A 12,544-nucleotide genomic window follows, 5' to 3' on the forward strand; every position below is an offset into this window, starting at 1 on the left:
ACTGTTCTAGCAGAGGTTTGCAGATAGCTTGAAACAGGCTAAGCTGAAAGATTTGGAGAACAATTAGGAAACCCAAAAGAGAGCTGGGCAAAGGAGGATGCAGACCTGGACCCCACAGCAGAGGGGTTGGGAGGGTGGAAGGGGTTAAAAGAAAGATTAGGTACACAGAAAACTACAAAACGTTGCCGAAAGAAATTAAAGAAGACACAAATAAATGGAGAGACCTCCCATGTACATGGATTGGAGACTTAATATTGAGATGGTAATACTACCCAAAGTCATCTACAGATTCAATGCAATCCCTATCAAAATCCCAATGGCATTTTTTTGCAGATATAGAAAAATCCATCCTAAAATTTGTATGAACTCTCAAGGGACCCCAAGTAACCAAAACAATCTTGAAAAAAAAAAAAAAAGAACGAAGTTAGAGGTCTCACACTCTCTGAGCTCAAAACTTATTACAGAGTTACAATCATCAAAACAATGTGGTACTGGCATAAAGACAGACATATAGACCAATGAAATAGAACAAAGAGTCCAGAAAGAAACTCTTCCATACGTATATGGCCAAATGATTTTCAGCAAAAGTGCCAAGACCATTCACTGGGAGAAGATAGTCTTTGCAATACTTGGTGCTGGGAAAATTGGATATCCACATGTGGAAGAATAAAGTTGGACCCTTACCTTATTATACAATATACAAAAATTACGGTAGTTCCCCTTATCCACAGGGGATATGCTCCAAAACCCCCAGTGGATGCCTAAAACCGTGGATAGAACTGAACCGTGGATACTATGATTTTTCCTATACATACATACCTAGGATAAAGTTTAATTTATGAAGTAGGTTCAGTAAGAGAATATCCAAATTGCCAGTGTCCCTCCTCTCGCACTTTGGGGCCATTATTAAGTAAAATAAGGATCCTGTGGGCATAAACACTGTGGTACCGCAACAGTCGAACAGATAACCAAGACGGCTACTAAGTGACTGGCGAGGGGGTAGCACATGTACTGTGTGGATATACGCTGGAAAAGGGATGACGACTCACGTCCCAGGCGGGACAGAACAGGACAGTGCAAGATTTCTTCAAGTTACTCAGAATGGCACGAAATTCAAAAAACAAAATTGTTTATTTCTGGAATTTTGAATTGTTTACTTCTGGAATTTTCTTTTTTTTAATTTTTATTTTATGTTATTATTATTATTTTGGCCACGCTGTGAGGCATGTGGGATCTTAGTTCCCCAACCGGGGAATGAACCCACGCCCCCTGCAGTGGAAGCACAGAGTCTTAACCACTGGACTGCCAGGGAAGTCCCTGGAATTTTCTTTTCTTTTTTTTCCCCCCTTATTTATTTATTTATTTGGCTGCGTCAGATCTTAGTTGCTGCATGCAGGATCTTCACTGAGTTACGCGGGGTCTTCTAGCTGTGGCATGTGGACTCTTAGTTGCGGCATGCATGTGGGATTTAATTCCCTGACCAGGGATCGAACCCGGGCCCCCTGCATTGGGAACATGGAGTCTTAACCACTGGACCACCAGGGAATTCCCTGGAATTTTCCATTAAATACTTTTGGACCCTGGTTGACCTCAAGTAACTGAAACGTTGGAAGGCAAAACTGCTGATAAGGCGGGGGGGGGGGGGGGGGGGGGGGGGGGGGGGGGGGGGGGGGGGGGGGGGGGGGGGGGGGGCGGAACTTCTGTAACTCAAAATGGATCAAAGACTTAAATATAAGAGCTTAAACTGTAAAACTTAAAGAAAATAGGGGAAAACCTCCATGACATTGGATTTGGCAATGATTTCTTGGGTATGACACCAAACCACAGGCAACAAAGTATTGATAAAAATATCAACAGATAAATTGGACTACATCAAAATTAAAAACTTTTGTGCACCACAGGACACAATCCACACAGTGAAAAGGCAACCTACAGAATGGGAAAAAAATACTTGCAATTCATATATCTGATAAAAGGTTAATATCCAGATTATATAACGAACTCCTACCAGCTCAGCAACAAACAAGCTGGTTAAAAAATAGTCAAAGGGCTTCTTGAATAGACATTTTTCTAGAAAAGATATACAGATAGCCAACAAGCACAAGAAAAGATGCTCAACATTATTAATCATTAGGGAAATGCAAATCAAAACCACGGTGAGATACCGTCTCATACCTATTAGGATGGTCACCATAAAAAATAAAAACTAAAGTAAAACAGAAAATAATAACAAGTATTGGTGAGGATGAAATTGGCACCCTTGTGTACCATTGGTGGGAATGTAAAATGGGGCAGCTGCTACGGAAAAAGTATGGGGGTTCCTCAAAAGTATTAAAAATAAATTACTATGTGATCTAGCAATTCCACATCTGGATATATACCCGAAAGAAATGAAAGCAGGGTCGCAGAGATATTTGTACACCCACTGTATTAGTTTACTAGGGCTGCCATAACAAAGTGTCACAGACTGGGTGGCTTAAACAACAGAAGTTTATTTTCTCACAATTGTAGAGGCTAGAAGTCCAAGGTCAGGGTGTGTCGGCAGGGTGAGTTTCTTCTGAGAACTCCTTCTTTGGCTCGTAGATGGCCATCTTCTCTCTGTGTCTTCATGTGTCTTCCTTCTGTGTCTCTTTCCTGATCTCCTCTTCTTATAAGGACACTAGTGCTACTGGATTGAAGTCTTATTAGAGAGCCCATCCATATGACCTCATTTTAACGTAATTACCGCTTCAAAGACCCTCTCTATCTGGGAATGCAGGGTTGGCATCGTTGTTGGTTTTTTTTTCGGCTGCGCTGCGTGGCTTGTGGGATCTTAGTTCCCCAACCAGGGATTGAACCCGTGCCCTCAGCAGTGAAATACAGTCACATTCTGAGGTAATGGGGGTGGGAACTTCAAACCTATGAGTTTTGAGGGGTACGCAGTTCAATCCATAACACCTGTGTTCATAGCATTATTCACAGCACCCTGTGTCCCTTGATGGATGAACAGATAAACAAAATGTGGTCTATCCATGCAATGGAACATGATTCAGCCTTTAAAAGGGAGGAAATTCTGTTACACGCTACAACACGGATGAACCTGAGGACATTATGCTAAGTGAAATAAGCCCGTCACAGAAAGACAAATGCTGTACGATTCACTTACACGAGGTCCCTAGAGTTGTCACATTCATAGAGACAGAAAGTAGAATGGGGCAGGGGGTGCCAGGGGCTGGGGCAGGGGGCTGGGGGGTGGTTGTCAAATGCATATGGGGTTTCAGTTTGCAGAGGGAAGGGCCCTGGAGGTTAGTTGCCCAACAGCGTGAATGGGCTTAACTGCCCTGAACCGTGCCCTTAAAATGGTTAAGATGGTAAACCTTGTGTACATGTATTTTACCACAACAAAAAAGGAAAAAGAAAAAAACCAAAAGGTTAGGGATGCAGCAGCTTCTCCCGGTGGAGGACTGCCCAGGTGCGGTTCCTGCCCAGGCATGGAGGTGTCCACCGGGCAAGACACAGGAAGAAAGGGGAGCAGGGTGAGGGTGACGTATGACTTCATTTTAGACACCACGAGTCTTTGGCGAGCTGCTCCCCCCAAGGCCATCTCTCTGGGCCACGATGTCATCAGGCCTTTCCGACCGCTTTGCCCCAGCGGCCATCCCTCCCATGCGGCCCTGCCATCTTTCCAGGAGGACACACTTCCTTGGGCCACATTCACGTCATGAAATGAAGTCCTGAGCGCTGCGGTGGGCTTTGCCCCCGCCCTTTTCTGCTTTTCCTCCCTTGCTCTCTTCCTCCTGCCCTGCGGTCCCAGCCTCTCTTCCTGCTCCTTCCCCTGGGGGGATGGGAAGGGAGGGCCCTTCCCGTCCCCCCAGGGAGGAGGGAGGTGGGTCGGGATCTCCGAGGGGGGCCAGCACGTCTCCACCCCTCCTTTCACCTTGTTGGCCCTCCGCGTCCTCCCTGGGGCTTGACATTCGAGGAAGTCTCAGGGAGGGGGCGGTGATACACACAGAGAGCCAGGAGTGGCCCTGGACGAGGCCAGATGGGCACCTGAGGTCCAGGTCATTGACCACGTGCTCTCTTTCCGTCCTAGGACCTGAGTTCCTTTGCCATGCCGCTCCTGGATGGAGACCTGGAGAGTTCAGAAAAGCATCCTTCTCGTAAGGTAAGCCACCTTCCTCACAGCTTCTCACGGCTCACCTGAGGTGCCACTGAGGCAGAACTCCCTCAGCGCGAACCCAAGACACATCCACCCGTGCTCTCACCTGTACATCCACCTGTGCTCCCACCTACGTGTCCACCTGTGCTCTGACCTGCGCTCCCACCCGTGCACCTGGCCGCTGCCGAGCTCAGCCTCACACCTGCCAGGCTTCACTCCTTTCTCTTCTCTCCTCTTCCCTCTGGGCTCGTCCGCGGCCACGGGACTCCCCAAAGAGGGCAGAGGTGATGCCGAAGATTGACAGTGAGCTGAGCACCCTGAGCGCCCGAGGAGCTGATTAGCGAAGAGAGGAGGTTGAAAGCATTAGTGAAATCGGGATGTGGAGACCAACTGTCTCCCCCGCAGACAGGAGCCCCTTCTCCCTGCCCGTTCCTCTCCCTGTCGTCCTCTGTCCCCCTTTCCCTTTTCTCTCTTTAACCCACGTTCTCCCCTCTCCCGCTGGTCAGTTTTTCCTCCAGAGGAAGCTGGAGCCGTGAAGGGCAGGCAGCCGAGCATGCCGGGGTGGGTGGGTTGGCCATGGCAAGCAAAGGGAGGTCAAGGTGGCCCGCGGTCAGGGTGAGTGTGCGGCGGACGGCTGGGGCGGCTGGTGGGCCGAGGCTTCGGGAGGGGCTGCCGTGGGCAGTGTCTGAGAGCAGAGACAAGAGCTAGGCTGAATTCTTTGGCCCTGGAGGCTCCACGTCCCTCATCCCACCAGGCTGATGGGAAATGTGAATCTCCATCGTTATTGGGACTTCCTTCCTAGATTGTGCAAGGGTCCTGGGGTCCCATGCAGCACCTACACTTGGGTTTTAAATGAAGGAACTGGACTTCAGGATGGTGGAAAGACTTTCCCACAGTCACAGGGCTGCTTAATAACTGAGCCGGCTTCAGTCTGGGTTTCTTGGCGCTCAGCCCGGTGTGCGTTGCGCTGTGTCTGGATACCCTGAACTGGGACCAGTGGTGCAGGCCATGCAGGGAAGTGTCCTCGGCCGGACAGGTACCCTCACGGAGGCTTTCTGCCCTTTCTGGATCATCTCCGCATCTTTGTACCCTGTGACTAAGACCCCCATCTCCTTAGGGGACTGAAAATCCTCAGGGACTGCCAAGCTCGAATGTGGACTGGACACTTGGCGGCCTCCTCTCCCATCTAGGTACACTCAGAGTTCAGTGGAGGGGGCCACAGCTGAGCTCCCCTTTATGGGTGTTCTGGACTCAAGGATTGCCCAGCCCTGGGACTTCCCTGGCAGTCCAGTGGTTAGGACTCCACGCTTTCACTGCTGAGGGCACGGATTCGATCCCTGGTCAGGGAACTAAGATCCCACAAGCCACGCAGCGCAGCCGAAAAAAACCCAACAACGATGCCAACCCTGCGATCCCAAGCATCGGTTGATATGGGAGCTGCCTGGTCTTCCCACCTGTCCCTCTCCTGGCTCCCCTGTTCCCAGAGGAGGCAGCTCTGTGTTACATAACACATCTCGGTACAAGAGCTTCATGGCCACCCTTGACTCTGCACAGCTCTGTGTGCAGCTCCGGGCCAGCATTGGGAGGTAGGTTCAGTGCCATCGACGTCCCTGGGATCATCCAACACCACTGTGGTCACTCTGGGTCAGCCAGCATGGCCTGGTCCTGGGGCAGTCTGTGGAATGCCCAGATGCCCACAGGTTTTCCTGTCTGTGTCCCTTGATCCTGGGATGGGGAGCCCGGCTCCTTTGTTCATTTTTCCTGGCAGCTTCCCTTCTGTGTGACCCGGGACAAGATATTCTCTGTGAACCTGTCTCCCCATCGGCAAACCCGGGCTCGTGGCGGTGCTCACCTTTCCTTATGAGGATTCAATGAGCTTGTCGATGGAGCAGATGTAGAGCAGTGACTGGCCCGGGACACGTGCTCAGGGACAGTCTGGGAACGCAGGCGTGGCCTCAGGACACCCCCCACTTCGGAGCACCGTGAAGGGGTGCACCCACGACCCATTTACCTGAGCCGTCGGGAACGTGGCATCTGGCCAGGCCTTAGGACGTGGCTCGGGGCCTCTGTCCACTGCTGGCCGTGTGCACTGTTCCTCCATTCCTTCTGCCGAGAACGCCAGCCCCTTTCTGTCTGGAGCACACAGGGACTCAGACCGGAGCCACGCACCATTAGCACACTGGCCCCGAGGGCACTGGCCGTGTCCTGCATCCCAGGCACAGCCTCCACACCTCCCCAGCCTGAGTCGGGCTCCCACAGACCCTCACCTCGAGGTTTTGTCCAACTCGGCCCCCCTTTTCCTGGCGCCCTTCACCTTTAACCCCTTCGCCCACACCCATTTCCCTCAGGCTCCAAGGGATGCCCGGTGCCCAGCTGTCAGTCACCGTCGAGGCCAGCCCCGCGGACCCCTCGCTCACCTTCACACGTGCAACCCTCCTCTTCGCTTTCCTGCATCCTCGGGGCTGAGACCAAGCACCGGGTGGCCTGGCCCTGGCCCCCGCGGCCCTCCCTGCAGTGGCAGACAGAGGTGGGCCTGGAAGCTCTGCTCGCGGAGGCCTGAGAGCCCGCCACATAGCTCTGCAGAGCCGGCAGGCACTCGGGAGGCTCTGGGCCCTTCGTTCACGTTCACGCCTCGGGAGACGTGCCCTTACGTTTAGCAAGGTGTCAATTTACTGCAGCTTGCTAAGAGGCACGGGCTCTGTCCCCAATGGCTGTGATCATGGCCGATACCCACGCCCACCCCTCCCAACCTACAGGAAGCAGACCCGGGGGCCCAGCGCCACCGCCCCCCTCGCCAGGGTCAGGGCGGGGAGACACGGGGACAAGGCCGGGATGGGCCACAGCCACCACTGTCTGGCCGTGTGGGGAGAGGGCCTGCTTTCTGGAGCCCCCACCTGAAGCCCGATGGCTGAGTGCCTGGCCCTTTTGGCCTGCAATTCTGAGCCCGGAATTGGAATCAGTCCCAGTCGGAGATTCCTAGGGCTCCCCTTGCCCGCCAGGTAAGGTTCAAACCGGCACCCAGGCCCTTCGAGACTGCCATGTTGGCTTCAACCTGCCCGGGTGACCCGTCCGCGGTGGCCCAAGTGAGTGGCTGTCTGTCTGTCCTCCCGGCTCCAGCTCCTCTCTCCCCGCCGACCCTGGGACACCTCTGCCCATCGGCCCGTCCACAGCCCGTCGGCTTTCAGCGCCTTCCCTGCTTCAGGGCCCCGTGATGGGCAGTGTCTCCCTCTAAAATCTCTCCCCGTCTGGGCCACTCTCAGAGCAGCCCTGTCTTGCCTGCTGTTCTCCGGGGTCTCACGGGGACCCCATCCATGCCCACATCTTGTTCCCTGCGTGCAGTGAGCGTCAGCTTTGCTCAGCAATGCCTCCTCCCTAGGCAGAGCTCACCGTGCAGTGTGGAGGGGATGGGGCAGCAGCGGGGGCTGGCCTCCTACTGTGACTCCCTCCCTCTGCCTTCAAGCTTGACCTTGACTCCTCTTGCGTTTCACGTGGCCGTTTCTGCTTTTCTCGGGAGGTGAATGGCGTGAGGGTCAAGGCCGTGGGCCTGAGGTCCCGCCCACCACTTACCAGCTTTGGGGCCTTCCCTCAGCCTCCAGCCAGCGCCCTCTCTGAGCTCCGGGCTCAGCGGCACCCAGAGGGTGATGGTGACAGGCCACTAGAACGTCTGCCCTAAATGACCGTGTCCCCCCCGCCCCCGTGCTGAAGAGCTCTGTGGTTCTCCCTCAAAGGAGGGTCAGGTTCTCACCCCACGTGGAGTCTTTCCGTAAATCAGCCCAGCCTCCCCGACTCTCCACGTCTACCAAGGGTCTCTTTGTAGCGAATTCGTGACGGTGAGGGCTGACCCTCCCAGACGTACCCTGCTGTGTACCTGTGTGGCAGGTGCTTCCCTTGTGTATATCCTGTCATCTTGACGACCCTGCAAGTCGGCCTAGTGTCCCCATTGGATACATGAGAACACTGACACGTAGGTCACTTGTCACTGCTGGAAACTGAGCTGGGATTCAGACTCCTGTATCTTTGTCCCGAACCCTGACACGTACCACCCTGCCGTGGGGTCTTCCTCCACCCCTGGGCCTGCTGTCCCTACGCCCCACCCCCACGTCCACAGGCGCACGCCGCCCGCTGCTCCAAAAGCTCTGTGTTCACTACTCTTAGGATGCAGAAAAGCCCCAGAAAGCCTGAGTCCCATAGGCGGGTTGGTAGTGGCTGAACCCAATGCTCTAGAGGCAGAGAATCTAAATGCTATTCACACCAAATCGTTAGCAAAAGAAAACCCTGAACTTCTCCATAAGGAGGAGAGCCTGAGTTATATGGCTCTCGGGAAGCTCGGCCTCTGCCTCAGATTCCCACTCGGCGAGGGGACTGGCACGGGGCCAGCCTCTGCACCCCTCCCCGCCATGGCCACACTGGTCCTTTAACGCAGGGTGGAGGGTCTCAGGAGAAGGGGGCGTGCGGTTTGAGGGTCCCCACAGGGCATCACTTCCTTTAAGGGACTTCAAGCCCAGCTCGGGGGCTCCCTCTAGTGGTGGAGGAGCTCACAGGGGTCCTGGGTCCAGGCAGGCACCCCAGTGGGTAGAGGCACGGAGGCTGCCTCTGCCCTGTGCGCAGTGCACCGGTCGTCACCTGCCGTGCGGAGCCCAGGGTCTCCTTGTGCTGCGCGGCCCCTGCCAGGCCTCATGCTTTTGCCCCAGAGCCCAGGGGACACGTCGTTTTCTCCTTTTCTGCTGCAGAGCTGGGTGGGCCCCGAGGCCCTTCGGGCTCCTGTGTCGCAGGCTTACCCACGGGACGGCGGCAGGTCACGTATAGAGTCCAATTCCTGTGCGTCAGGTCTGACCGATGCCCCTTCAGACGGCCCTGAGGGGCAGGTACGGCCCCTCATTTCACGCAGGAGGAGACGGAGGCTTAGGGAGTCTACATAACCTCCAGGGTGGCCCAGAGGCGAGCGGGTCAGGCCCAGGCACTCAGATGGGAGTGCCAGCTGCTACACCCACCAGCAGGACACGTTCGAAATCCCCTGAGTCTGTGAGTTGTGTGCCTTGGCTTAAATATGGAGGCCAGTAAGTTTTGAAACCATCACTACAATTTCAAGCCATCGCCGAAGTGAGCCTCACAGCTTTGCAGCCTTGTTCGCTTTCTTCCCGGCCTCTGCCCGCAACCCCCATTACTCCAGCGCCGAAGCTGCTTGGAGCTGAAAACCTCATCACTTCCCACGCCAGGGTCCCCTCAGGATGGAGCCCTGGGCCCACTGTCTTTGAGATCAGAGAGATCAGGTCTGTAGTCAGACTTCGAGCAGGACAGGCACGAGGTCTTGAGGAGTGAAGGCCAGGAGACGGGGCCGCAAATAGGACGAAGGGGGGAGGTGCCGTGTTTCGAGCCTTCTCGGCTGCATGGCTGTCCTCCCCCGCCTCCAGAAGACCCTTCCAGAGAACTGGGTGGAGGCCAGTGGGCTCCTGGATGCTGCGGCCCGGCCTGTGGGGGGGTCGTCCCAGGGTCCGGTCCTTCCCCTGGGCCGCCTCTGTCTGTGGAAGAGCGGGGGGCTGTTTCTCGGGCCGGGTGTCGTGGCAGCAGCTGGATGATGGGGGACAGTGGGAGGGCAGGCGCGACAGGGACAGGTCCTCCCAGGCTCTGAGTGAGCTCACCCGTCCGTCCGTCTGTCTTGTCTGTCTGCAGGTGGACAGCCCCTTCGGCTCAGGCAGCCCCTCCAAAGGCTTCTTCTCCAGAGGCCCCCAGCACCGGCCCTCCAGCCCCGTGTCTGCTCCCGTGAGGCCCAAGACCAGCCCCGGCTCCCCCAAAACCGTGTTCCCGTTCTCCTACCAGGAGTCCCCGCCGCGCTCCCCCCGCCGCATGAGCTTCAGCGGGATCTTCCGTTCCTCGTCCAAAGAATCTTCCCCCAACTCCAACCCGTCTACCTCGCCCGGGGGCATCCGGTTCTTCTCCCGCTCCAGAAAAAGTAAGGCACTGATGGCTATTGTTCAGGGGGCTGCAGGGCTGCCAGGGGGCTGCTCACGGCTGCTTGGCCGCGGTGCCACCTGCGGGGACACCAAAGCTGGCCGGGTGGCTGTCACTGACGGTGCTGAGTATGTGCGTCTGGTCTGTCCCCCAGGAACAGGCTTACCTCCAGCGCAGCGTGTTTCCACCTGTCGCTTTATTCCTGCACTAATCCACCCAGTATGGCGTGGCTTGTGCGGTTAACGTAAGTACCCCGATACTCACAGTATGGCTGTGAGGACAGCCACGTGGAACGCTAGCCTCCAGCCTTCTCTGGAAATCAGCAGCGGCCCACGCCTGGGGCCAGACGGCCCAGCCCTTCCTTTGATCTGCCCCGTGCGGCCCCCAGTGCTTACGGCTTGGTTGGCGTTTGGGGGATTTGAGTGAACCTGTTTCTGGCACATCCTGACTTTCTCTGTCTCGGGCTCTGGGTAGGTGGGGTTGATTTGTTACAGACACAGGGGAAGCAGATGTGTGTTTCAGAGAGAGTTCCTTAGGCTCATGAGGACTTGTGATCTAAGGATAAAATATTCTCCACTGAGCACCGTTGATCGTATCTAGAAATATACCAGGGAAACCATAAAGTAGATGGAGTTTATTTTCACCTTTCCCGTGTCTTAGTGCATCTCCCTCCTCACCTTTCCCATGCCTTAGTGCATCTCCCTCCTCACCTTTCCCATGCCTTAGTGCATCTCCCTCCTCTTTACGACTCTTTCTGATGACATAGGAAGTTGCTATCGAAGAGTGCAATGATTTGGAAAACAAGCTTGCCCTTGGGCATCGCGCCTCCTTTCTCTCCGGGTTGTATTTGCGAGAGGACCTGTAGGCTGGAGCTATTACTCTATCTGCAAGGCCAGCCCAAGTCCAGTTTCAGTCTCCGTGACTTGTAAGGAAAAGGGTGACTTGTAAGGAAAGGGTGGGGAGCTTTCTTCTTTAATTTTTTTTCGGTGGTTTGGGGTACCGTTCCTAGCACCCCTAAAGGCCTCCCCATGATGCCTGAACTCATGTGTAAGTGTACAAATGTCACAGGACAAGGTGGTCCTCACACAGACAGTACGGGTGACGTGCAGTTAGGAACTTAGATATGAAGCCAGATAGGGAGGTGTGTCCTAGCACTGACATCCCAACACCCTAGAGAGCATCCCCAGTTCCCTGGACAGGGACCCTGAAATTCTCAAATATGCCATCACGCACCACCTCTTAGAGGGGAGGGGATGTCAGACCAGACCTTCACCAGGTGTCCTGTTTCCCCACAGGTGGCATTGTGCCTGGGTTGCTTACAACAGATCTAGGTTATATGAATTTCCTGGGGCAGCCATTACAAAGCACCCCAAACTGGGTGGCTTAAACAACAGAAATTTATTCTCTCGGTTCCAGAGGTCAGAAACCAAAATCAAGACGTCAGCGGGGCCATGGTCCCTCCGAAGAGTCTAGGGGAGAATCTGTTCCAGGCCTTTCTCTTAGCTCCTAGTGTTGCTGGTGGTCCTGGGTGCTCCTTGGCTTGTGGAAGCAGCACGCCAGTCTCTGCGTCCACCGTCACTGTCACATGGCCCTCTCCCGCCGTGTGTCTGTGTCTGTGTCTTTGTGCTTCTGCGTCTCCTCTTCTTCTAAGGACGACGGTCATTTTGGATTGAGGGCCACGCTACTTCAGGATGACCTCCTCCTAACTAATTACATCTGCAATGACCCTATTTCCAAATAAGTTCGCTTTCTGTGATTCCTGGAAGGACATGAATTTGGCAGGGTCGGGGGGGGGACACAGGTTACATTGAAAAGCCAAGATCTGCAATTCATGTCCCTGGCTGGGGAGGTGCAGGACTTGTGGGTGTAGGGTGGTCATTCTGTTAAGACCAGGGTCATCTCTTGGTGTTTTTTTGGCTGTGCTGCACGGCATGTGGGATCTTAGTTCCCTGACCAGGGATGGAACCCATGCCCCCTACAGTGGAAGCGCAGAGTCTTAACCACTGGACCAGCAGGGAAGTCCCAGGACCAGGGTCATTCCTGAAGGCAGAAAGGGGCAGTCTGGGAGGTCTGGGGGAGCCAGCAGGTGGGATGCTGGGTCCTGAAGATGGGCCAGATTTTCAGCTTCCCGGGAAGCAGAAGTCCGTGCTGCCCTTTTCCGGTCAGTGTTTTTAAAGCCCATTCAGTGTGCTAGAAAGCACCCAGCTGCGAAGGTGTGTCTTGTTAGGTGCTGTGCCGCAAGTGTAGCCTGTTAAGGCTTCTCTGCTGTCTGGCTGGGTAGCCGTAGGCGGGGCTCAAGAAGACCGCGGAGTGACTGGGGCTTCTTGTAAAGACATGCGTTGATTAGGTCAGGGCGGGGGCTCGGCTTCTTCAGAGAAGCTGTCTGGGAGCGGGTGTTCAGACCAGGGTGGGCCTGGATCCAGGACGGTAGCCCGTGCTGTTGTGTTGCCCTTGAAT

General features: G+C 54.9%; 1 protein-coding gene across 3 annotated transcripts in view; it reads left to right on the forward strand.

The window, feature by feature from the left end:
• Nucleotides 1–12,544, forward strand: part of PRKAG2 (protein kinase AMP-activated non-catalytic subunit gamma 2) — a 280,396-nt gene that overhangs the window by 73,385 nt on the left and 194,467 nt on the right. For all 3 annotated transcript variants that reach the window (XM_032642679.1, XM_032642678.1, XM_032642677.1), the window contains exons 2-3: nucleotides 4,073–4,144; nucleotides 9,809–10,088. In XM_032642679.1, the coding sequence (XP_032498570.1) occupies nucleotides 4,073–4,144; nucleotides 9,809–10,088 (352 nt within the window). The remainder of the gene's footprint in view (nucleotides 1–4,072; nucleotides 4,145–9,808; nucleotides 10,089–12,544) is intronic.

The sequence above is a fragment of the Phocoena sinus genome, chromosome 9 (assembly GCF_008692025.1).
Source record: "Phocoena sinus isolate mPhoSin1 chromosome 9, mPhoSin1.pri, whole genome shotgun sequence".
Lineage (NCBI taxonomy): Eukaryota > Metazoa > Chordata > Mammalia > Artiodactyla > Phocoenidae > Phocoena > Phocoena sinus.